The sequence below is a fragment of the Felis catus genome, chromosome B4 (assembly GCF_018350175.1).
Source record: "Felis catus isolate Fca126 chromosome B4, F.catus_Fca126_mat1.0, whole genome shotgun sequence".
NCBI classification, from domain to species: domain Eukaryota; kingdom Metazoa; phylum Chordata; class Mammalia; order Carnivora; family Felidae; genus Felis; species Felis catus.
Window position 1 is genome coordinate 16,747,100 of NC_058374.1, and position 27,352 is coordinate 16,774,451.

The window sequence follows — 27,352 nt, forward strand, 5'->3', positions numbered from 1 at the left end:
GGGCCGGCCTGTGGAAACGATCTGCCTGTTAGGCTGTGCTCTGGAACCTGAGCCTGGCCCCGGGCAGGGGACAACCACCAGAAGACCACAGAGCCACGGGAGTCTGGTAGCGCCTCAGGGTACGGAGTCATTCTGATACGGAGGAAAGCGTGAAAGAAGTCACCAAACTAGAGAAAAGAGGACACAACCCTGTCCATCCTTGTGATCTGGCCTCTGGGCGCCCGATCCGATCCGGGCAGCACCACCGGCCTGCTTGGGAAACTTAGATACTTTTGAGGAAGACATTCCAGTAGGGGAGGAGTCTGAGATGTTTCCGGGGAAGAAATAATGGCAGGAAAATGTTCAAATTGGATGAAAACTACAAACGACTGGTTTTTAAGACATTTAAATTGGAAAGGATGAAGTAAAACTATTTGCAAATGACAACATTGTATAATTAGAAAAGCCTAAGGAAACAAAACCAGTGTAAACAAAAACAAAACAAAACCTAATTGCTTTTTACCTATTAGAAGAGAAAACTGGAAATTGAAATTTAAAATAAAACCATATAATGCTCATCAGCATTCCAATGAAATATATAAGGATACATTTAACACAACGCTCAAGTCCTATACACTGAAAGCCACATAAATCACTGCCAAGAGAAATTAAAGACTTAAATAGCTATCCATGTTCACGAATTGGAAGATGACAAGGTTAAAATGTCAGTTCTCCCCAAATCCCAGCAGAACACATATATATTTTTTTCAATTTGGCAAGGTAACTCTAAAATTTATACAGAAATGCATAGGAAAAGCAATGTTGAGGCACATACATACTTGTTTTCAAGATAGCATGAAACTACAGTTTATAAGACGGCATGGTAGACATAAGGAGAGACAAATCAGTGAAAAAGAATAGAGTCCAGACCCGTAAATACGCGGTCAACTGATTTTCAACAAAGATGTCAACATGTATCTTATCAACAAATAGTGCTGAATTAACTGGATAGCCACATGGAAAAATGAACCCTGACACTTGTCTCGCACCATAGGCCAAGTATTAATTTGATATGGATCATAGACCTAGACACAAATGCTAAAACTATAAAATTTACAGAAAAAAAAAAAAAGAATCATTGTGACCTTGGGGAAGGCAAAGATCTCTTGGATCCAATAACAAAAAAAGCATTACTCATAAAGGAAAAGAAAAGACAGATGGCACGTCATCAAAATATAAAACCTCTGTTATTTCAAAGACACCATTTAAAAGGTGAAGATTTTCACAACACAATATCTGACAGGAAATTTATATCCAGAATATATAAAGAATCTTACAACTCAATAATATAACAAACTGATTTGGGGCACCTGGGTGACTCAGTTGGTTAAGCATCCGACTCTTCAACCCAGCTCAGGTATGATTTCATGGTTCCTAGGATCAAGCCCCCATTGGGCTCTGGGCTGGCAGCATGGAGCCTGCTTGGGATTCTCTCTCTCTCCCCACCTTTGTCTGCACCTCCCCTGCTTGTGTTGTCTCTCTCTCTCTCTCAAAATAACTAAATAAAATACTTTAAAAAAAAAACAGGGGCGCCTGGGTGGCTCAGTCAGTTAAGCATCTGACTCTTGGTTTCGGCTCAGGTCATGGTCTCACGCGTTTTGTGGGTTCAAGCCCACATTGGGCCCTGTGCTGACAGTGCACAGCCTGCTTAGGATTTTCTCTCTCTCTCTCTCTCTGCTCCTCCCCTGCTTGCTTTCGCTGTCTCTCTTGAAATGAATAAACTTCAAAAAAAAAAATTAAAAAATAACAAACCAGGGCCCCCGGGTGGCTCCGTTGGTTGAGCGTCCAACTTTGGCTCAGGTCATGATGTCGTGGTTCGTGGGTTCAAGCCCCACGTCAGGCTCTGTGCTGACAGCTCTGGAGCCTGCTTTGGATTCTGTCTTCCTCTCTGTCGCCACTCCCCTGTTCGTGCTCTCTCTCTCTAAAATAAACATTTAAAAATTAAAAAAATAATAAACTGAGTTTTTTTTAATGAACAAAAGATGTGAACAGATTCTTTGCAGAAAAGATATATAAATAACAATAGTATGCACAAAGACACCCAATCTTATTAGTCATCAGGGAAATGCAAATCAAACCCACAGTAAGGTATCACTATTTTAAATGTTGCCAAGGATGTGGAGCAACTGGCATTCTCATACGTGGCTAAAGAGAATAACACTTGGGAAAACAGTTTGGTAATTTCTTTAAAAAGATCAACACACTCTTGGTTACCATATGACCCAACAATCTCATTACTAGTTATTTAACCAAGAGAACAAAAACAGGTCCCCACAGACTTCGACACAAACGTTCATAACAGCTTTATTCATAGTAACCCCAAACTGAAAATAATCCATATGTCCATCAACAGACAAAATAAAATAAATCACAAAGTGCTACGAGAGTTAAAGAGCCGTCAGAAAACATACCTTGTTTAGGAGATCCAAAAAGGCTTTGTGCAAGAAACCACCATTGAATACTGGAAAAGTGAGGGTGATTCCGACAAATTGCAAGAGGATATTGCAGGCTGAGGGCTCACCATGAACATGGAGGCAGGACAAAACAAACCTGAGGAAAAGCGAATTGCACATTTTGACTAAACCTTAAAAATATCAGGAGAAAGAATAGAAGAAACATGTTGAGAAACACACTATTTGAAAAGGCAGCAGTGAACTTCTGAAGACTTGTGAAAAGGAAAATCATGTTAAAGAAACCTCTTTTCAAAAGATGAATTAGGCGGCAGGAGATGAAATCAATCGTCTTCTAGGAGGGAAGTAACAAAGGCCAAAACTAGGTTGGTGTGGTCAGTTTCAGCATGAAGACAGGAATGACTGAGGAGACTTCTTGAGACACAATAGAGTCAGGGAAAGATTTTTGTTTATTTGCTGAAGTGAAGGTGCCAGAAAACAGGGAGAGATGGTCTATGCGAAATAGGCTATTTATGAAGCAAGATCCTCTGTGGGGAGATGAGAGATTAAGATAGATGGAGGAATTAGGTTTTGAAAAGAGAAAAGACACTTCTTTCTCAGGAATGAAGGAAATGGAGGTGGAGGTATGCTGAGGCAGGGAACAGAAAGTTGAGGTAGGGAACCTAATTGAAAGTGAGATGTCTTGACAGCAAAGAAGGTTTGGAAAAGCACTTAACATACAACCTTGTGTGATTTATCAAAACATCTTTGATTTTATCAATCCCTGGATTAGTCCTTGCCTTTAGGATAAAAACTGATGGCTTGATTTTAGAGCTCTCTACCATAACCTGAGCCCAAGGGAGCCAATCAAACATTATCTCTTAGTAGGTATCTGTCCCCAAAATACTGTGATCCAACTAAGCAGGTCTATTCATTGTCCGTAAACTGATCTGGATAAACTTTAATCAAATTTTGCATTCTTTTCATCCTACAAAAGTGCTATTTCCCCTTGTGTAAATTGCATTCACTCTCCAAGGCTGCATTTAATACCAGTTCTTTCAAGTGGCTTTCCCTGACCACTTCAACTTATATTGAACCCTTTGTTCTTTCCCAGCTAAAACAGTTTGTGTTGATAATGCATCATTCATTTTAGCAGTAAATTATATATTGTTTTCTGTTTTCACTAAACTTATGCTTGCATGTATTTTGTCTGGGAGCAGAATTGCATATCAGAGATCATGAACTCTATTTTTTAAAATCCTTTTCAAAGGCCAATTAGTTTTGCAATTTTTAGTAGCTTTATTGAGATATAACTGACATATAGCATAGTGCATGTATTTAAAGTGTACAACTTCATAAACTTTGACCTACGTATTGTCAATGAAACCTTGATCACAGACAAGATAGTGAACATATCCATCACCTCAAAAAGTTTCTCTGTGTTCCTTTTTCAATGCCCCCCTCCTATCACACCCCACATCGTCCCCAGGCAACCACTGATCAGCTTTCCTTCATTACAGATTAGTTTGCATTTTCACGAATTTTCTATAAATGAAATCATACATTACATACTCTTTTCTGTCTGGCTTCTTTTACTCAGAATAATTATTTTGAGCAGGTCCAGCTTCATGGGCATGCAGCTTCTGCAGTCCCATGGGGTCCTGTGCTCAAAAGGGCCTGGTGCTTGATTTAATCCTGTTTTAATTGAATGCCCTTCTTTCTGTTTTGAAATTCTTAATAATTGGTGAATAAGAGGGACTGTATTTTCACTTTGCACTGTGCCCCACAAATTCTGTAGCTGAACCCTAATTTGAAATTCGGGTGATGTATGTCAGTAATTCATTCTCTTATTGCTGAGCAGTATACCTCTGTATGGATATACCACAATTTATTAATCCATTCACCACGTAATTTATTTAACCATTCATGTTTAGATGTTTGGTTCTTTTTTCCCTGTTACAAATAAAGAGGCATGAACATCTGTTAGCAAGTCTTTTGTGGAGATACGTTTTCATTTTTCTTAGGTATATACTTAGCAGTGGAGTGACCAGTTCACATATGTATGTCTAACTTTTTAAGAAAACTGCTAAAGTGTTTTCAAAAGTGGTTGTACTATTTTACATTCCAAATAGCTATATTCAAGAGTTTCAGTTGCTCCATATCCTGGCCAATACTTGGTATGGTCAGTCTTAGATTTTTACATACTTTAATAGATGTGTTGTGCTGTCTTACTGTGTTTTTTTTTTAAGATGGTTTTATTTGTCTTTAAAATTGTTTTAATTAATTTTTTTTTGAGAGAGAGAGAGCATGAGCAGGGGAGAGGGGTAATAGGGAGAGACAGAGAGAGAGAGCGAGACAGAGAGAGAATCTTAAGCAGACATCATGCTCAGTGTGAAGCTTGACACAGGGCTTGATCCCACGACCCTGGGATCATGACCTGAGCTGAAATCGAGTCAGACATTCAACCAACTGAGCCCCCCTGGTATCCCTATTTTGTTGTGGTTTAAAATTTTTTTTATTAGTTTTCTTTATTTTTGAGAGGCAGAGAGAGACAGAGCGCGTGTGGGGGAGGGGCAGAGAGAGGGAGGGAGACACAGAATCAGAAGCAGGCTCCAGGCTCTGAGCGGTCAGCACAAAGACTGATGCGGGGCTTGAACTCATGAACCGTGAGATCACGACCTGAGCCGAAGTTGGTCGCTCAACCATCTGAGCCACCCAGGCGCCCCTTTATTGTGGTTTTAATTTTTCATTTCCCTAGTGACTAATGATGCTGAGCTTCTTTTCACATGCTTATTTTTCAATTGTATATTTCTTAGCTTTAGAGACGTTTCAAATCTATTCCCCATTTTCTTAGTGGTGAAGCTGTGTTCTCAGTAAGTTTTGAGAGTACTTTATAGATTCTGGGTATAAGTCTTTTATCAGATATATGATGGGCTAATATTTTCTCCCATTTATGGTTTGCTTTTCATTCTCGTAACAGTGTCTTTCAAACACTACAAAGTTTTAACTTTGACAGGGTTCTATTTAGCAAGTTTTTTCTTTGATTGTGTTTTTTTGGGGTCATATCTAAGAATCTTTGCCTGACCCAAGGTCACAAGAGACTTTGTGCAGTTTTGTTGTGGAAGATAGTAGTTTGAAATTCTACAGTTAGGCTTTTAATCTACTTTGAGTTAATTTTTGTATATGGTGTGAGATATAGATTGAAGTTCATATTTTTGCTTATTGATAATGTTCAGCACCATTTATTGAGAATCTATCCTTTCTCCACTGAGTTGCCTTTGTACCTTTGTCAAAAATGTGTTGTCTATATATGTATAGTTATATTTCTGAAATGTCTATTCAGTTCCATAGATTTGTCTGTCCTTACACAAGTACCATATTATCTTGCCTAGCATAGCTTTTTAAAATTATCCTAGCTTTATAACAAATCTTAAAATCAGATAGAGTTAGTGACAGTGTTAGTGATGTTAGTGATCTGTCATGCATGTCTTTAGCATTTAGTGATAAAATCTGACTAGGCTTGGCGTGGTTATTTCAATAGGATAAGGGCAATGATATCATTAATGGGAAGTGATATCCTTAATTCAAGAGAAAAAACAATTTCAAATTTTAACCAGTTTTTCTATTTGTAGGTATCACAATAGGAATGGCTACAAGAGGGAAGAAGGCAGTTGGATTCAAGAGTAGAGTATTTGTAAAGCACTACCTAAGTGAGTAATGAATGGAAGGATAGTTAAAAGCAAATACAAAGAAAGAGAATGAGAACTGAAATGTGAAGAATGAGAAACCTCTTCAACACAGAGGTATTAATGTAGAAAATGATAAATTGAGCAATGTAGTTTGGATGGAATATTAGAGTTCATTTGATTTTTTTGATGTGAAAACTGAGGCATCAGTGTTGTTTGTACCTAGAGCTTACCTAGAATCTCCTCAAAAGTAGAATCAATTGTACAAACTTGGTTCTAGGCCATCAGCTGAAAGTCAAATCTTAAGTAAAATCCTTCTGTTCAATAGGTTTACTATTTTACATGAGAACTTCATTCCTGAAGAATTATTTCATACCTGACAAAACTGATCATGAAAATGAAACTAAACACATATGCTATTACAAATATTAATTATGTCAGACTAAACATAATATAAAAATAGTATTTTAATTGTTCCTTTGGGGAACGTGTTCTACATATACACAGATATAGTACAGGGAACTTAGGACGAAGATGCCTTTTTTTCTTCCTATCAATGTCCCTAGACATTCTAGTTCCCAGAAATGAACTACCTTCAAAATTGGAGTCACTTGTTTTAAAAGTCTGTGCCTGATTTAAAAAAAAAAAAAAAATCTGTGTCTTACTTTAATAGGCATGAAAGCCTCTGAAAATTCTTTGAATGGTAAATGCTGGAGAGGAGCAGATTCCTTAGTGAGGATCTTTTCAAAGATCCTTCAGTATACACCAGCTGCAAACAGAGTCAGCAGAATCACCATAAACCCAGACCAGCTGGTGAGTGTTACTAATCTAGTTACCCAGTCTTTGGCAGTTATTTGGTTAAAGAAAATATATGATCTTTATAATAGGAAATGGGGCAAAAGTGGAAATGACAAGCTGAGGTATAATAAATCAAGGGAGTTTATATTTACTATAAAACTAGGGTTTGTTGTGAAAACGTTATTTATAGACCTTGGCATTAGACAGATTGGTCTAATTTGCTCAAAAAGATGTTAAACGAAGAGGCAGCTGTTCCAGAATTATCTATAAGGAGAGACTGGGGCAATCTGGTTGTTGGAGAATGGGTTGAGGCCTTGGTTTTCAAACATTTTTACCTTCACTCATATTTTAAATGATACTCTGAAACTTTTCATCACAACTATAAATTGTCATGAAGGATAACTTTCTGGTAATTAAAAAAATATTTTTTAATGTTTATTTGTTTTTTTGAGAGAGACTGAGAGAGAGCACAAGCAGGGGAAGGGCATAGAGGGAGACCCAGAATCTGAAATAGGTTCCAGGCTCTGAGCTGTCAGCACACACTCTGACGCAGGGCTTGAACTCACGAACCACAAGATCATGACCTGAGCTGATTAGACACTTAACTCACTGAGCCACCCAGGGGCCCCATTTCTGGTAATCTTCATTGCTTTATTGAGGTCTAATTAACATACAATATCTGTACATATTTAAAATGTGCAATTCAATAAGTATTGACATATATGTGCATCAATGAAACTATTACTACTCTCAAAATAATGAAAATAGCTTATCAACCTCCAACTCCCAATTTCCTCATACTCCTTTGTAATCCACAGTGAATTTATGTAGGCCTGAAATTAATTTTGTTGAAGGTTTTTAACAAGCAATTACCTTTCTTTACTAGAAAAAGATATATTCAAGTTAACTATTTCTTTTTGAGCTTTAGTAATCTGTGCCTTTGAAGGAATTTGTCATTTCCTCTAAGTTACTCAATTTATAGGTATAAAATTCCATTATTATCCTAATATCTGTAGTGTGGTCATTTCCCTCACTCCTGAAATTGGTAATTTGTATCTTTTCATTTTCCTCATCAGTCTGACTATAATTTTATCAGTTTTATCTCCAAAAAAACCCTAGTTTTTAGTTTTATTTTTCCTATTGTTTTCCTCTTTGATGTTTATTATTTCCTTTCTCTGCTTACTTTAGGTTTCATTTGCTATTTTTACTAGATTCTTAAAATGAAAGCTGAGATAATTGATGAGACCTTTCTTCTTTTCTAGTAAAAATGCTATATTATAAATATCCCTCTAAGTATTGCTTTAAGTGCTTTCCACAAATTTGGATAGGTTTTCATTTTCATGACATTCAAAATACTTTCTCATTTCCAGTTTTATTTCTCCTTTGACCAATGGTTATTTAGAAGGGTGTTATTTTGTTTCCAAATATTTGGTGACTTTTAAGTATTCTTCTATTATTTGTTTTTAATTCAATTCCATTGCAGTCAGAGAATATACTTATTTGACTTGAATGCTTTCAGATTTATTGAGATTTGTTTTTTGTATGTCATGGGCACTTGAAAAGAATATTCAGCTCTCGCTGGATGTGGTGTTTGATCAGTTTCAGTTAGGTTAAGTTGGTTGATAGTATTGTTCAAGTCTTTACAGCCTTACCCATTTTCTGTCTACTTGTCCTATCACTGTTGGAATAAGAGAGTTGTAATTTCCAACTATAATTGTGGAATTGTCTGTTTTTCCTTGAAGTTCCATCAGTTTTTGTTTTACGTTCTTAGAAATTCTTTTATTATATGCAAAACCATAGAGGGGATGTTCTATTATTAACCCCTTTTTCATTATAAAATGACATTCTGTATCTCTGGTAATATTCTCTGATATGAAACCTACTTTGTCTGATATTAATATAGATATCTCAGCTCTCTTTTGATTAGTGTTAGCATGGTATATCTTTATATGCCATGATATACTCTTATATTTAAAGGAGTTTTCTTATGGACAGCTAGCTAATTTTGTATTGAATGTCAGACATGGTGTATTTTATCTGGTCCAGTGATGGAATCTTCTGTGTTCCAGCCATGTCTCCAGTACTCTTCCTTGCAAACTTTTTTAGCCTTGGCCCCTCTCAGCTGTTTCCTCATCTCAAGAAGACTAATGCTGTATGTGATGGCCTGAAAAATCAGTCTAGTAAGCTAGGGCAATCATAAGGCTTTCTTCATTTGTGTCCCATCTCCCACTGATCATTGCCCTTTGTTGTTTGATGTCCAGTGTCATAAGAACTGTTGTTCATACATTTTGTCCAGTTGTTCGGTTGTTTCAGGCAGGAAGATAAATCTAGCCTGTGTTACTCCATCTAGACCAAAGGTGAAGTCTGAGATCTATATTCTTTTTATTTTTTTCTTGACTTTAGTACTAACGCCACCATAATATTTACTGTAGTATGAAATGGATATTCTTGTATTGTTTATCATAGAAACACCATTTTCCTTCACCATTAGGTAAGATGTTAGCTCTAAGTTTTTCAAAGATGCCCTTTGTCAGGTTGAGAAAGGTTTCTTCTATTCTTTGCTGAGTTTTTATCACAAAGTCTTTTGAATTTCCTCAGATATTTTCCTGCGTCTATTATTTCATATGGTTTTTCCCTTACATTCTGTTAAAATGGTGAACCGTGTTGATTTTCAAAAGCTGAAGTAACTTTGTATTCCTTGGATACACTCTGGTAATGATACATTTTTGTTTCTATATATTGCTGTAGATCTCTATTTTTAAAGAATTATTATATTATGTTAATGAAAGATATTGAAGTTTTCTTATAATATGTCGTTTGATTTTGCTATCAGGATAATGTTGGTCTCATAAAATAAGTATGAAACTGTCCTTCATGTGTATTTTCTAAAGATTTTGTATAGATTTGAGATTATTTCTTCCTAACAAGTTCAGTGAATTAGGATTAACTACTGAATTCATGGGCCTGAAGATTTTTGTGGAGAGTTTTTAAGAATTTAATTTCTATTATTGATATATATCTTTTCAGGTTTGCTGTTTCTTTTTGACCCAGTTGTGGCCATTTGTATCTCTCAAGGGTTTTTTGTTTTGTTTTGTTTTTTTCCATTCAAACTATGTTCTCAAATGTATTGGCATAGAGTTTAAGAATATTCCTTTATGGGTGTTTTAATTTAATATCACTTAATTCCTGTGATGTTTTAATTACAGGATATGTAGTCGTGTTGCTTCTTTCAATCCGTATACTGGTAATTTGCATGTTCCCTCTTTATCCTTTGATCTAGGTAGAGTTTTATCCATTTTATTAACCTTTTTAGAGGCTTAAGTTTTGGTTTTATTGATTTTCCCTTTGTGTTTTATTTCATTGGTTCCTGGTTTTATCTTTATTATTTCCTTTTTTCTAATTAGTTTGACTTCTTCTTTACCTTAAGGGATTAATGTTGGATTTTCTTTTCTATTATATAATGCTTAAAGTATTCCTCTAAACAACATAACTGCATCGCACAATTTTGACATGTTGTGTTTTCACTTTCATCCAGTTCAAAATATTTTCTGATTTTTCTGATTTTCTGATTTTTCTTTATAACTGCATGGGTCAATTTTTACATAAGTTGCAATTTTCCAGGTAACTTTGTCTTATAATCCTAAATTAATTCTGTTTTAGTCAAGGAACAAAATCTATGTGATTTTATATTTTAAATTATATGGAGTCATTTTAAGGCCCAGCATATTGTTAATGTTCATTGTCCACTTGACAAGAATGCTTGACTTGCAGGGCCATTATAAAAGTCACTTAGGTCAAGTTAATTGATAAAGTTGAGTAATTAATGAGTAAGTAATTACTAATTTTCTATTTGTTCTATCTTTATCTGAGAGGAGTGTTGAAATAGCCAACAGATACTATGGATGTATCTATTTTTCCTTTCAGTTTTGTAAGTTTTGTTTCCTTTTTTCCCCCAATTCTGTCATTATGTTGATACATATTTAATGCAATTATGTCTTCTTGGTTAACTGATCCCTTCATCCCTATGAAATGTCATTCATTATCCCTGGGAAGTTTCTGGTTTTCAGTTTATTTGGTCAGATATTAATACAACCAGAGATTTCTTTAGTATTTTCAAAATACATCATTTTCCATTCATTTACTTTTAACCTACCTTTGTCTTTATTTTTTAAGCAAGTTTCTTATATCATACATCATATAGTTGGATCTTGCTTTTTTTTAATCCACTCTGACAATTTCTATATTTTAATTGGAACATTTTGATCTTTTTATATTTAGTGTAGTTATTTATATGGTTGGATTTAAACTATTTGTTTTGTATTTGTCCCATTTGGGTTTTTTTCCCTTCCTTTACTGCCTTTTAAAAAATTATTTGAATTAAACATTTTTCATTTATTTCTATCATTGTCTATCTATATTCTTTTGCTTTATTTTCTCTGGCGGGGGGGCTATGGCTCTAGGACTTAAGGTATGTTTTAATGTTTTTTTATTTACTTTTGAGAGAGAGAGAGAAAGAGAGAAGAGTGTGAGCAGGGGAAGGTCAGAGAGAGAGGGAGACACAGAATCTGGGCTGTCTGCACAGACCCCAACGCAGGGCTTGAACTCATGAACTGCAAGATCATGACCTGAGCAAAGTTGGACGCTTAACTGAATGAGCTAGCCAGGTGCTTCCCCCCGCCCCCAAGGTATGTGTTTTTAACTATTCACAATCTCTTTTCAAATAATATTTATACTATATATGTAACATAAGGACTCTTTCAACACTACATTTCTATTTTCCTCCTGCCATCCTTTGTGCTATTTTCATTTCTTTTTATTTCTACCTGTGTTATCGACTCCAAAATATACAGTTGATATTTTTGTTTTCAAAGAAATTTTTAAAAAGTAGAAATATCCTTTATATTTATTCACACATGACCATTCTGATGTTCTATGAAGATTTAGATCATAGATACCATACTCCTTTTGCCTAAAATTATTTTCATTTGTATGTTTTAACACTTTTCATTGTGTAGGTCTGCTGGTGATGAGGGTTTTTTAATGTAAGTATTTATTTCACCTTCATTTTTGAAAAATATTTTTGCTGACAGAATTCTAGGTTGACAATTTTAAATTTCAGGACTTTAAAGGTACTGTTCCACTGTATTTTTTTTTTTTATCTTGCATGGTTTGATTAGAAGTCTACTATAATTTTTTTATTCCCTTTTATGTCTTTTTGTTTTCCACACACTTTTAAGATTTTCTCTTTATCACTGATTTTCACTAATTTGATCGTGTTGTACCTTGGTGTCATTTTTTATTATTGTTAGTTATGATTGGGATTCACTCATGTTCTCAGATCTGTGGAGATATAATTTTCATTAATTTAGAGGAAAGTTGGACATTTGAAAAAGTTTCCCCCCTTTTCTTACTTGCTATGAGACTATACACATTGTACTTTCATATAATACTTTCATATTTTCATATACTTTCATATTGAGGTTCTGTTAATATTTTTTTTGTCTTTTTCTTCTATGTACTTCAATTTGTATCCTTTCTGTTGATCTGTCTTTAAATTTCTGTATCTTTTCTTCTGCAGTGTCTAATCTGTTAATCCTGAGTTTCATCTTGGTATTATATTTTTGTAGAATTTCCATTTGCTTCTTTTTGATATCTCATAACCTTTATTTTCTCTCATTATGTTCATCTGTTTTTAAATCATTAAGTTTATTGACCATAGTTATAATAGTTCTTTAAACATTTCCATGTGTTAGTTCAATTGTCTATTTAATTTCTGGATCTGTTTCTATGGACTGATTGCCCCTACTGGTTATTAGTCACATTGGACTGGGCCTTCATGTGTCCAGTAGGTTTTCTTGGAGTCTAGCCATTTTATATATTTGAATGTTGTATTTTAGAAGGGGGAGGGAAGTATTCCTTTTAATTTCATACTTTGTTTTATCCTTCGTTTAGGTCATGTCTTGATCTTTTCAAGAAGTACTATTTAAGCTTTTTTGGAGCAGATAAAGAGTAGCCTTTTCTTTCAGGCTACTACCCATTACTCAGACATTACTTTTTTGTGGTTATTTATTAAATACTCAATATATTCAATTGGGTTTCTTCAGACTTTGAGAACCAAATGCTTCCCATACTTGTACAAACTCTTGGGATTTTTCAGGTTTTGGTTCCCTGGAAATAGCTTTTTCCTTGAAAGTTCCAGCATACAGCTAGACTTATAGAGCTCTATCTGACCCATGACTAGATTAGCATTCAACCATAATCTCAAGGGGACTCCTGTGCAGATTTCTAGAGCTCTTTTTCTACATAGTACCCTCCTAGTATTCTGTCTTCCAAACTCTAGCCCCTTAGCCTACCTAAACTCAGATTTTTCTCTCTTTAATACAATAAGACTATTTGGTTCCTTTTGGGTTCCCCTTCCTATAGCGTAGTCCAGAAACTGACTCTAGGCAGAAGCTGTAGCAATTACAGGGCTCATGCATGTTCCCTTTCTCCTTGGGATTATAGTCTGTTGTCTCATGTTTGAAATCAATTGTTTCATATATTTTATTCAGTGTTCTGTTTGGTTATGGTAAAAAGATAAGTCCACGTCCTGTTACTCCCTCATGGCTGATGAGTATACCATTGGAAATATGCTACTTTAATCATGACAAATTTTATTTCTTTAGCATATTTAACATGTATTTATGGGACACCTACCGTGGAAATCTAGAGATAAGTAAGTCACGGACGAAAGCTGTACAAACAAGTAAAATGTTACACTATTGTGGTAGCTTTCAAATATAGTCCCTGAATTCTTAAATAGACCTTCCATCAAGAATTGGGTTTCGAGGGGCGCCTGGGTGGCTTGGTCGGTTAAGCGTCTGACTTCGGCTCAGGTCATGATCTCACGGTCCGTGAGTTCGAGCCCCGCATCAGGCTCTATGCTGACAGCTCAGAGCCTGGAGCCTGTTTCAGATTCTGTGTCTCCCTCTCTCTCTGCCCCTCCCCTGTTCATGCTCTGTCTCTCTCTGTCTCAAAAATAAATAAACGTTACAAAAAAAAAATTAAAAAAAAAAAAAAAGAATTGGGTTTCGGGCACCTGGGTGGCTCAGTCGGTTAAGCATCTGACTTCGGCTCAGGTCACGATCTCACTCATGGTTCATGAGTTTGAGCCCTGTGTCAGGCTCTGTGCTGACAGCTCAGAGTCTGGAGCCTGCCCTAGATTCTGCATCTCCCTCTCTCTCTGTCCCTCTCCTGATCATGCTCTCTCTTTGTCTCTCTCTCAAAAGTAAATAGATATCTTTGAAAAAAATTTAAAAAAAATTGGGTTTTATTTCCTGTGCCCTTGACTATAGACATTGTGACTGTCCAATAGAATATGACTGATATGATGCTGTGCCCCTTACCTACCTCAGGTCTTCGTATCTCTTGGAATGCTTGGTCCAATATGTTGGGAGAAACCAAGGAGACACATAGGAGGTCCCATGTAGTTCTAGCTGACAGCCCCAGTGACCTAGCCAACTGCCAGCGTCAACTGCCAGACACGTAAGTGCAAAAGCTTTCCAGTGATCGCAACCCCAAGGTGTAGGATCATTCCAGACTTTGAGGCACCCCTGCTGACACTGTGTGGAAGAGAAGGAATCTGTGCCTGCAGAAGACTGACTAAATTTCTGATTTGTAATCAAAGAAAGGATTATTGTTGCCTTAACATGACTTTGGAGTGGTTTTTACATAAAGACACCTGGAATAACTATAATACCACTAAGTGCTGTGACACAGGTCGCCAATAACCAACTAATTAACATGTATTTATCATGTGCCTGTTATTGGTCAGGTACTGAGTACAGAAAGCCCAGAAAGGGAAGTGAAATCTGAGAAGAGGTTTAGAGAAGTTATAGAATAAGAGCGGAAAAGGCAGAAAAACTTGCTTGTTTGAAGATAGGGAAGCCATGGAACATCAGAAATGTTAGAGGAGAGGCTATGAAAAAAGACTGAAGAGATGAGATACTCAGGGGCCACTTCAGTAAGGATATACTTACTAAAGAATCAGAATTTAATCCTGAAGGTAGGAGACTACTCTGCATACCTGTAATCATGGAATTATTTAATGACTATTCTCCAAACAGGAGATACTCCAAATAGGAGATACTCCAAAAGAGGTTATCTCATATACAACATTTATCCTTATGTTATTTCCAGCATACAGAATGGTACTTTGCACACATAAAGTGTTAATAAATATGTACTGAATGACTGAAGAATGATATGAGAATTCCATAGGAATGACACAATCAGGTTTGTGTGTTAGAAAAAATCATTCCAGCAGGGGTTTGGAGAATGGTTTGGAGATAGGTAGGTGTATCAGTCAACTCTGGTGCTGTAAGAAATGATCATAGATTGGGAAGCTTAAACAACAAATTTGTTTTTGGAGGCTGGAAATCTGAGATCAGGAGGCCAGCATGCTCAGGTTCTGGTGAGAACTCTGTTTCCAGCTTCCCTTCCGTGTCCTCACAAGACAGAGGAAGCTCCCTCTTGCCTATTCTTAAAAAGGGCACTAATCCCTTGGGGCACCTGGGGGCACTCAGTCGGTTAAGCGTCCAACTTCCGCTCGGGTCATGAGCTCACGGTTCTTGAGTTCGAGCCCCGCGTCGGGCTCTGTGCTGACAGCTCAGAGCCTGGAGCCTGCTTCGGATTCTGTGTCTCCCTCTCTCTCTGACCCTCCCCCTGCTCGCACTATCTCTCTCCCTCAAAATAAAGGAACTGTTAAAAAATTTTTTTTTAAAAAGGGCACTAATCCCATCATGAGGGCCCCACCCTCAGGACCTCATCTAAACCTAATTACTGAATTATCTACCAAAGGCTTCGTCTCCAAATGCCATCACATTTTGGGGTAGGGCTTTAACATGAATTTGGGTGGGATGCAAATCAGTCTGTAACAGTAAGAAAGTAGAAAAACATAGGAGGTGGATGTAATAATTCATCTAAGAGATGATGAGGGTGTGAACTAGTGTGAATAATCTTCCTGAGATATTTCTTTTCCTAAACTTTAAAATTATAGATATCCCCTGGAACAACTCCATTTGCACATTGCTATCATTTTTTACTGTAGAAGAATTTTCAATGTCACACCAAAAAGAAAAGGAACTAATATTTTAAAATTAACCACAGAATTTATTAAGCCCATGTATTATAGAAATTATATGTAGTCTCTAGATTTTAAAAATTTTGGTAATCTTAAAAGTGCCAACTCCTGCAGTTTCAATGTTTTAAGGGATAACAACAGAAAGTTAACCTCAAAATACAAACCCATTTAACTTTTTATATTTGACTTTTATGTTAAGCATGACAGTATTAAAATTTCTACATTTAAAAATGTCTATTATCTATAGCATATAAATTATAAAGGTCCCAAATAGCTGAAGGAATTCTTTTAGGTCGGAAGACAAGGATAATGGCATCAAGACTAACTAATTCCTTCACTATTCCCAGTGCTTTCACATACTGATGATCAAGGCTCGCACAATTTTTTTTTTTTTAATTTTTTTTTCAACGTTTTTTATTTATTTTTGGGACAGAGAGAGACAGAGCATGAACGGGGGAGGGGCAAAGAGAGAGGGAGACACAGAATGGGAAACAGGCTCCAGGCTCCGAGCCATCAGCCCAGAGCCTGACGCGGGGCTCGAACTCACAGACCGCGAGATGGTGACCTGGCTGAAGTCGGACGCTTAACCGACTGCGCCACCCAGGCGCCCCAAGGCTCGCACAATTTGATCACTAGCTTATTGCCAGCAACACGGCAACTCGGTCTCCTTACTGGAGCACAAAGCACGTCCAAACGCATTTTTATAAATATTTGGCTTTGATGCAGGGCGATTATGATAATGTGCCCCAGACACTGCTCAGGACCTTAAGATGGACAAGCTGTCACTTGATTCTATCAGATTAGTCACCAAGAACCGGTTTTAGAGAGAATGTTCTGTTCTGCTTTTCCTATCAATAGTGATGTTTTAGAATAATTTTATACTTGCCATCATGAAACACAAACAAGCTTTCGGTACTGGCTCCTCAAGATGTTAAGTGGTATTACTAATACACTACATTTTTTATGCTGTTGTAACTTTTTCTGTTTCTGAAAGAAATAGAGGCTCATCGTGAAAATATTTGGAAAATATAACATGCACAAGGAACAAAATATCATCTCAAATCTTACCACTCAGAGACAGCCATGTCATAATAGTCTCATGTATTTCAGGCTTTAAAAATTGGGCGTATTCTGTAATTTTACGCGTTTTTGTAACCCGCTTTTAAGAACTTCTGTATCTGGATGTCTTTCTACGTAAATACACGTCTACATCATCACCTCGGACAGCTGCGGAGTTTCTACATTGTGTGTACTATGATTTGCTTGGCCAATATTAATTATAATGATTACTTACATTTATTTAGTGCTTACTACATGCTAGGCACCTAAGGGTTTGGTTTGTATTCATCCATTCCATCCTCACAACCCTATGATTGTTCCTGATTCTCACAGATGAGAAAATAAAATTGAAGCACCAGGAGGTGATGTAATTTATATTGGGCATTTTAGTGGTGAACGACGCTTTGATATTAGAAGCCACGTTGCCGCGAACACCGTTGTTCGTGTTCTTCAAGACTGTCTTTAGGATAAATTCCAAAAAGTAGAATTGCTGGGTCCAAAGGTGTTCCTACTTTTGTAACATCCTTTCAAATAGTTCCTTTAGGAAGACTATATTAATTTAGCCTTCAGTCCCCGTCAGAATGGGCGCAAGGTATCCGGACGCTACTTGAATTTGCGTTTTTCACTTTCAGAAGTGAGATTTCATTCGCCATGGATTTTTGTAAGCCCGCCTTGCATAGTGATCCCGTCGCCAACAAGTTGGAAATATTTGTTTACACGCTACGTGTGTTAAGTGCTCTAACCGGAGGTACGATTCACATAATTCCAATTTATGCGCAAGCTGCTCTGAAGTTGGTTCCAAGTGGGACACAAAACCCCCGGAAGCTGCTTAAAATTTCTACGTGACATAAACGCAATTTGTTAAAGACTTAAAAATAAAGTTACCAAGTCAACATTCTGAGGTGCTAGGAATCCCTCATCAATTTCTAGCTCCATTTCTCAGTTGGTTTTGCTTTGGATTTTTTTTTTTTTTTTTTTTTTTTTTTTTTTTTTTTTTTGGCTGGGTCTGGGAAGCGGGGCGGGGACGGCTCTCGGAGACATTCCTGGGGCGTGAAACTGATTTTCCAATCGCCACAACTGCTCAGTGACTGCACAGTTCGTCAGGCGCGCCAACGCCCAGCTAGAAGTGCTTTCCACAGAGACTCAGAAGCCAGGCGTCCGGGGACTCTCGGGAAGGTGCCAGCGTTAGCTCAGCCTCTCCGAGGGAGCCGCGCGCCCTGACACTCCCCTCTTTGAGGATTCGGGCCAATCGGTTCAGCTCACATGACTTCATCCAAGCAAGTTTCTTGTCACCTCGGGCAGCGAACTGAACTCACGGCTTTTTGACTTAGCTGACCCCCAACGAAGGAGTTTCCGTCCCCCCTCAAGAGGGACTATAAAATCATGACAACTGACTGAGCTAGGGCCGAGCACCGGGTCTGGCTCAATCCTCATGCGACCCTTTTTCTTTCTCGGTCTCTGATTCACGCCTGGGCTCGGTAGTCGTCTTCGGCGCGCCTGGAGGACCCCGTCCTCCGGAGACTCCTGGCCAAAGCAAAAGCAGAAAACACAGGCATTATTCCTACTCTCGCGCACGACCGATCGAAAGTGGGGGTCCGGGAGAGGGGACTCTTTGGTGGGGCCTGATTTGGCGGGGCAGGTTCCGGGCGGGTCCTGAGCAGGCAGCGCCGAGGTCGCCTAGGTTCCCGACAGGCTCCGCGCGGCGGGGGCCTTGCCTGCGCCTCCGCTGTTGCCGCCGCTGCCGCCGCCGCTGCCGCGGTTGCTGGGGGTCGGTGAGAGGTGGAGCTGTCGCCAAGCCCGTGGAGTCCGTCTGTGTTGCTGTTTTTGCCTGAGGAGTCTTCCTTCCGAGGTCGCTCCCCGACTCCCGTGGTGTCGAGGGGGAGTCCCTGCGGACGCCTGGGCACGCAGCGGAGATGCCTCTCTTTGCCACCAATCCCTTCGATCAGGATGTTGGTAAGTGCTTTTGCCGCTCCCTGTCCGCCCCGCGACGGAGTGCAAGCCCACCCTCCCTGCTGTGTGCGGGTGCCCCTGACCCGCTGGCCGGGGCTGAGTGCTTCTCCTTTCCCGAAGCTCCTTCTTAAAGAGTTTGTAGGAGGTTGGGGGCTTGGCTCACCCTCTTTGAAAGAAATGGGACTCAGAGAGCCTGCGAAATGGGCCTTGGACTAGCACTGTGGGTTTCAAAAGAACTGCTTCTGATGTCGAGGGCCTCGGAGGAACAGCTGGTGTAGCATCTGGTGCTGGGACAGTGCTTCTGGAAGAAGAGAGTTTGAGAGCCGAGCAATATGTCACCTAGGGTAGGATGATAAGCCCTCCAATAAAGTGTTTTCCCTGGACGAATGTTAAACGTTTGGAATAGGAGAATGTTTTGGGTTAGTTTCCTTAGGGGATTTAAAAAACATTTTTGTTGACTGTAGCGAGAGGAGAGAGCTTCTGGTGCAGGGTTGATTCTCAAAAATGTTAGGAGAGATGCAAATGGAATGCTTGGAAACGACTGAAACCGAATTTAGGACCGGAACCACTGTGCTGCATTTTTTAGCCTGGCTCTCAGTACTTTAAGAGGCGTGGAAGAGAACCTTAAATCTGAGAATGTTAATTCGTTTTGCTTTTGAAATGCCTTTTTTGTTTTGTTTTTCTGTTTTCTGAATCGTTGGTCTTAGGTCCTGATCGTACCGACTCAACAGGTTAGTTTTTTGTTTGTTTCTGGTCTGACGGTAATAATTACAGGACTTTGAGTTTCCTGGAGAAGAATTTTGGGGTGATTTGAATGCACTTAGGAACCAGTTTGGCATATAAGTGTGGAATGAAAGCAAGCCGTATACCATGACTAACTACCGTAGTAAAGAAATATAAGGATACCCTTTTAGGTTTGCTTTTTATTTTTTAGTATAATTTAGTTACAAAAGGTAGGTGTTGAATTTTGCTTTTTAACTCTTCCTTAGAGTATGTCACTGAGTCTTGGAGGTTTGGGTTAAGACTAGAAAGCAGTTCACTTGGCCACTGCCTAGCTTGTAGTGAAATCATAGGCAAGTCACTTAAGCTCTCTGAGTCCCAGGGTGCTCATCTTTAAAGAGTGGAAAAACACATTATTTTTGTGATCAATGAAATAACATATGTAGAGGGTCTACCACGGTGCCTTTCTATAGTAGTCACCTACCAAATGATAGCTCTTTTTGGTTCCAGTTTCAATGAATGTCCTAAATCAGCAGTGGGTGGAACTTTAGAGATAGCCAATAATACTTAATAAATAATTGGAAAATCGCGTTTAATTCAGTAGGCACTTAGCACACAGTCAGATCCCTGACTCACAGTAGTTCAACTTAACGATTTTCAAATTTAGGATGTTGTGATAGCGATATGCATTCAGTAGAAACTGTACTTTGAATTTTGAATTTGGATCTTTTCCCGGGAGAGCCTGATGCAGTCGGTATGATCCCCTCTCGTGATGCGAGGCAGTGGCTCCCATCTGCAGCTCCCAGTTAGCCGTGCAACCATGAAGGTAAACTCCCCATATACTTAGAACCATTCTGCATCCGTATAACCATTCTGTTTTTCACTTTCAGTACAGTATGCAATAAATTACGTGAGATAGTCAACATTTTACTATAAAATAGGCTTTGTATTACATGATTTTGCCCAACTGTAGGCTAACGTAAGTTTCCTGAGCACATTTAAGGTAGGCTAAGCTAAGCTGTGATGTTTGGTAGGTTAGGTATATTAAATGCATTTTTGACTTAGGATATTTTCAGCTTACTGTGGGTTGAGAGCTAACCCCTCATAAGTCTAGGAAGATCTGTATTTACAGGACACTGCTTCGGTGACATAAGAGAGTGATGAATAAGACATGGTTGCTGCTCTCAAGCAGTTTTATAACATTACAGTAATTTCTAGGGCAAATGTTCAAAATAATTTTTTTTTTAAGTTTATTTATTTTGACAGAGAGAGAGAAATGGGGGAAGGGTAGGGAGGGAGAGAGAGAGAGAATCCCAAGCAGGCTCTGTGCTGTCAAAGCGGAGCCTGAAGGAGGGCTTGAACTCACAAACCTTGAGATCATGACCTCAATCAAGAGTCAGATGCTTAACTCCTGAAACAATTTCTTAATATCTGCTTCTTTGGTTTCCAGAACTTTTATCTAGTTTTCATGGCTGTATATAATCTAGTTTTCAACTACATTCACTTTTATATCCTACTGACTTTTTGAACACACATTTATATTGGGGTTAAACAAATTTCTTAAAGTCAGACTCTTTCCCAGTACCTTTACCACCCAATTCAAACACAGGCTCTGTCAGCCTTTATACTTTCACTTGTATTATTATGGCTTCCAAATTGCTGCACGTGCTCATGGTTAAAGGCCAGCTCTGGGTCCAACTCATTTTTGAATCATTTCCTGATTACTCTAGCCTAAAGTTTCTTAGTGACACTTGACATTGTGGACCAGATAAATGTCTTTCTTTTGCAAGCCTATCCTGTGCAATGTAGGGAAGCCTATCCTGTGCAATGGAGGATGTTAAGCAGCATGCCTGACCTCTACCCAGTAGAGACCAGTGCGCCTACCCACCGTCCCCCCCCTCCCCACACATGATTTTAAAAGTTTTCTGACATTACTAAATGTCCCCTGGGGGCACAAAATAGCTCCCAGCTGAGAACCACTCTTTTAGCCTACTGGAATCTTTGCCCTTTTCCAAACTCCTGCAATGCTTTCTGTCTTCACCAAATTATTTAGTATGAAAGATAGTTATATTCTGTACTGTGTTTCTTAATTATTTTATTAGTTGCAACATATTAGGTGCCTAATGTTCAATTGAGAATGTCTCACTTGAGCTTACTAGATAGTAAGCTTCTTGAGTGTAGGAACATTCCTTTGCTCCAGGAAAGCTTACTTTTTTTTTAAAATTATATTTTACAGAGAGAGAGAGAGAGAATGTGTGCGGGGGAGAGGGGTGGGAGGGGGAGAGAGAGACAGACAGAGAGAGAGAGAGAGAGAGAGAGAGAGAGAGAGAGAGAGAGAATCGTAAGCAGTCTCCAGTGTCCGCACGGAGCTCCACTGTGGGACTCCATCGAGTAATCACGGGATCGTGAACTGAGCCGAAATCAAGAGTTGGCTGCCCAACCGACCAAACCACCCAGGTACCCCTGGGGAAGCTTACTTTTTAAAGTTAGTCCGGTTCTGTATTTGGATTAATTTGCTCCACATGATCCATATATCAAAATGTCATGAAAGGTTACCTAAGGAGACCTGTCAGAGACTCCCAGTAATTCTTGGAAAGAGTCCTTTAGACTCCCATGTTAACTTTTTTACTAGTATGATATGTAGAATACTGTGTGTAGAATAAATTTAACAACATTCCTTCTTCTTTGTCCATCAATGAGTATGTGACATTAAAGTAGTCCTAGTAACTCACTTGATTTAATTATAACTTAATGTTGTATTTGTACTTCTTCAAAATTAACTGTCTTTAGCTTTATTTATAAACTGAAATGGTGAATCAGAAATTCACTATCTGATTTATGTAATGTAACATTTTATACAAAGAGGCAAAATACTGGTCATAGCTTTTTCCTGGAAGAAATGCTGAAATGTGTTGTTAGAATGTGAGCTCTAAGAGGACAGAGATTTTTGGTTTGCTCAGTACTGTATCCCAAGCATGTAGGCCACTGTCTGCACTAATAAAACATTCAGCAAACATTTATTGAATAAATTAATCTTATTTTGGATGTTGTGTTTCTTGCTCCGTTCAACTGTTGAATTACAACGATAACTTATTCTACCGAGCTTTTATTTTAAAGTCCCTAGTGACTTCCATCTTGCCAAATCTAATGGTCAATTCCTAGTCTCTTTGTTGATCTCTTAGTTTTTGTCTTTGATATACTTTATTCAGTTGGTTTCCAGGACACCAAACTTTTTCTAATTTGCTGCTTAGCTCCATTTTAGTCTTTTTGGCTTTTCCTTTTGTGACCTTCAAATGTTGAACCAAACTTTAGGCTCAGTTCTAGAAATTCTTTTGACATTTTTCTTCTTGCAGTCTTACTAGACAATTTAACTTAGCATTAAGAATTCAGACCTTGGGGGCGCCTGGGTGGCTCAGTCGGTTAAGCGTCCCACTTCAGCTAAGGTCACCATCTCACGGTCCGTGAGTTCGAACCCCGCGTCGGGCTCTGGGTTGATGGCTCAGAGCCTGGAGCCTGCTTCTGATTCTGTGTCTCCCTCTCTCTCTGCCCCTCCCCCGTTCATGCTCTGTCTCTCTCTGTGTCAAAAATAAAAAAACATTAAAAAAATTTTTTTTAAGAATTCAGACCTTGGAACTATACTGCTTGAATTCAATTCCTAACTTTGCTGCTTACCAGCAGTGACCTTGGGCTAGTTGCTTAGATGTTCTGTGCATCAGTTTCTTTATCTTTAATATGGGCTATTGAGGTAAATGGTTCTTGGTTTTCTTACCTAAACCTTCTCTTTTCTTCATTCTTGCCTGTTTCAGTAGATGGCACCATCGATATTCCTGTCACTCATCTCTAATGTCTAGCTAGGAGTCATCATTGATTCTTCTTCTTTTTTCACATTCCACATCCATTCTGTCAGTAAGATCTTTGGCTCTACTTTAATCACTTCTCCTTTCCTTACCATTATTATCTTACTAGTCCAGTCATTGATATCTCTTTCATAGACTATGGCATGAGCCTTCTAGTTGGGCTGCACAATTGCCCCCTACAGTCAATTCTTATACAAAAAAGTCAGTGATTTTTTAAAAATCTTAGATAATGTCATTTACTTGCTCAGAACCCTCCAGTAGCTTCCCATCGACTTACAAGGAAATGCAAATTCCTTATTGTGGCCTACATTTAGGCTCCTTCCTGTGTCTCTGATATGATTTTGATCTTCAGACTCTATCATTCTAAGCCTCTTGGGTCAGAACACTCTGAGCTCTTCCCTGCCTCTGTGTCTGTATTGTGCTGTCTTTTTTGCTTGCAATGCCTTCCCCCCCAATATTTGAAGATCTTGATGTCCATTACATCCTTTAAGACTGTGTTCAAATGAGTTTCGAAGAGAAGCTTTCCCTAATTACTTTCTATAAAAAAATCCATTTCTACCCTCTCATTCTGTTTCCTTGTTCCATTTTATTTTTCTTTATGGTATTCAACTACTTGACATTAATTGATTGTTCCCTGTATAAAATACAAACTCCACAGAATGAGAAAATTTCATTTCTAATTTTTTTTTAATGTTTATTTATTTTTGAGACAGAGCATGAATGGGGGCGGGTCAGAGAGAGAGGGAGACACAGAATCTGAAACAGGCTCCAGGCTCTGAGCTGTCAGCACAGAGCCCGATGTAGGGCTCAGACTCACGGACTGCGAGATCATGACCTGAGCCAAAGTCGGATGCTTAACTGACTGAGCCACCCAGACGCCCCGAGAAAATTTCATTTCTATCCCTAGTATCTTAGGGACAGTATCTGATACATAGTAAGCAGTCAGTAAGTATTTATCAAATAATGAATTACTGATTTTTTTTTTTCATCTACAGTCTTGTATTTCTATTGGGTATTTTGTTATCACCTAGAAATCAATCTATCAGAAAACTGAACTTATTTTCCAGTTTGGTTCTACCTTCATTATATGGTAAATATTTTACACTGTATTAGTTGTCTTGATTTGAAACCCTAGAGGCATCTCTGAATTATTACCCTGCCTCTTCTAAACCATATCTTTGTTTTTGTGATAGTACTTTTGCATTCCTAATCAGAGTACTTTGGACCAGTTCATATCCTATAGACTTGGACATGGTTTTAGTCTGTTTTGTTAGTCCATTCAGGATCATAAATCACAGCCAGTTTAATTTTCATAAATGTTAATGCTACATTATTCTCCTGCAGTATGGTGTGATGGAAAGACCTTGGGCTCTGGATTTAAATGGCAGCTGCAGCATTTGCTGTTAATAAATGGGCACGGTATGGACATGAACAAGTACAGAAGCCCTCTGCGTTCACTTTCCACCTTTGTAAATAGGGATAAAAATATCTACCTCATGGAGTTGTTATTAGGAATATTTATAAAAATACATGATGTTCTGATTCTTTTTAAAAAATTTTTTTAACATTTATTCATTTTTGAGAATGAGAGAGACAGAGCATAAGCGGGGGAGGGGCCGAAAGAGAGGGAGACCTAGAATCTGAAGCAGGCTCCAGGCTCCGAGCTGTCAGCACAGGGCCTGACGTGGGCTTGAACTCATGGATTGCGAGATCATGACCTGAGCTGAGAGCTGAAGTCGGACGCTTAACCGACTGAGCCACCCAGGTGCCCATGATATTCTGATTCTTTACTGGAAATGAATATGCTTCAAATCTGGCTTGTTCAAAATCATATTTAAACTTTCCTTAAGTATTCTTTTCTTCTGTGCTGATGACTGGTACTTCAGTTTAGTCATGTATGTCTAGATTCTTGGGAGTCATTCTTGACTTCTGTAGTTGTAATTTTCTACGTTCCAGACAACAGACACATATGATCTACTCTGGGCCAGCACACGGATCGTGCCCTTAAGGATTCTGGTGTTGCTATAATCTCTGAGCTTTATCTTCCTAACAGGTCTTGAATCCACATTCATTTTCCCTCCATTCATTCTTCCCCTCCTTTCTATTCTCATTGCCACTGCTAGGGCAGGTTTGGGTCACTGAGCTCTTACATGAGTACATTAGCCTCCAACTGTTATCCCTGCCTCCAGTCTGTCCCCAGGAATTTTCTAGGTGGTTGATCGTGATATTTCAAAAATACAATATAATCATATGGCTCCAGTGATTACGGCATTTCAGTATATCTACAGCTTTCACAGGAATTTGACTTTTCAGCCTAGAATGTAAAACTTGTTAGCATTTAGCTCCTTTCTCACCTCTTCATCCTCACGTTTCACTTTTGTTTCTCAAGGCATGTTTCTTTGTTGGTTTTATACCACTGCTTTTTCAGGTGTGGATCCTCTGGCCTGGCATAGCCTTCTCTTCATTAGTTTTCATTAGGGTTGTTTTAAGGATATGATACATGTAAAGCACTTAAGACAGTACTTGCTATAGTAAGTAATGGACAAATTTTAGCTTCTCTCATGATAAAGTTAGAAATAGCTGTGGAGCCTCTAGAGACTACTCAGATTCTAAGGGATGGGATTAGTTACTGTGAAAACATGCTTGGGGAGAAATGTGAAAATTTAGAATACAGGTCTATTAAAGGTCTGATAATCACTGGGTTAAGAAATTATACTCATTGTTTCTTCTGTTTTAATTTTATTTATCCTGTAAGGTTTTCTTTGTATAGCTTTTTAGGTTTTCATTTCTATTTTGTGCTTTTCTCTGAGATGCTTCCATGCTGTTCTTTTGACGCCTACTGATTCCTTTCTGGTTAGTAGAGCTTCAGATTGCTTTTCTTTGTAAACACAGCGTCTAGTGATCAGCGGGACTAGGGACATAAGATGAAACATTTTGAAAAATTGATAACCATAATCTCAAAAAGGCAATAATTTCTTTAATCTTGCTTTTTGATGAACTATTACATCTCCAAACTGATTGACCTTTTTTTCTCCCTATAGCCGGAACATGATGGGCAATCATCCTGTCAGCATTTCTTACCTCCCCAAATCTTTCATTAAATTTTCAAAAATGTTTATTTTAGAGAGAGAGAGAGAGAGAGCAAGCACACACAAGTGGGGGAGAAGGGCAGAGGAAGAGAGAGAGAATCTTAAGCAGACTCCATGCTCAGTGTGGAGCTTGACGTGGGGCTCCATCCCATGGCTCTGGGATCAAGACCTAAGGTGAAATCGGGAGTTGGACGTTCAACTGACTGAGCCACCCAGGCGCCCCGATTTAGCATAGTTCTTAAGGGCCCTAGGATTTCCATAATGATGAACGAGCATTGGCTTCAATTTAGACACCAGCTGCATTAGCCTCTAACAGGAGGGTCAGCCTGTCTTTCAAAGCTTTGAAGCTAAGCATTGACTTCACTCTAGCTATGAAAGTCAGAATTGGCGTCTTCTGCCATAAGGCTGTTTTGTCTACGTTGAAAATCTGTTTAGTGTAGCCACCTCCGTTATCTTAGTTACATCTTCTGGATAACTTGCTGCAGCTTATACTTCAGCACTTGCTGTTTCACCTTGCACTTTTGTCTTATGGACATGGCTTCTTTCCTTAAACCTCATGAAAACTCTGCTATCTTCTAACTTCTGCAGCTTCCTTACCTTTATCAGCCTTAATAGAATTTGAAGAGAGGACATTCCTCGGGGT

General features: G+C 38.5%; 1 protein-coding gene and 1 long non-coding RNA gene across 3 annotated transcripts in view; one reads left to right on the forward strand and one right to left on the reverse strand.

Moving 5' to 3' along the window:
- Positions 1 to 1,901: 1,901 nt before the first annotated feature.
- Positions 1,902 to 18,728, reverse strand: LOC123386454. Its single transcript, XR_006600329.1, has 3 exons — positions 17,329 to 18,728; positions 2,451 to 2,589; positions 1,902 to 1,960 (listed from the first exon to the last, which is right to left on the reverse strand). It is a non-coding gene; the product is annotated as an uncharacterized LOC123386454 (long non-coding RNA).
- A 63-nt stretch (positions 18,729 to 18,791) lies between these two features.
- Positions 18,792 to 27,352, forward strand: part of STAM (signal transducing adaptor molecule) — an 81,048-nt gene continuing 72,487 nt past the window's right edge. Inside the window, exon 1 of one of the 2 annotated variants that reach the window (XM_045060965.1) lies at positions 18,792 to 19,046. In XM_045060965.1, the coding sequence (XP_044916900.1) occupies positions 19,007 to 19,046 (40 nt within the window). In that variant the 5' untranslated portion in view covers positions 18,792 to 19,006. The remainder of the gene's footprint in view (positions 19,047 to 27,352) is intronic. The other variant, XM_004001111.6, reaches the window with a different exon arrangement.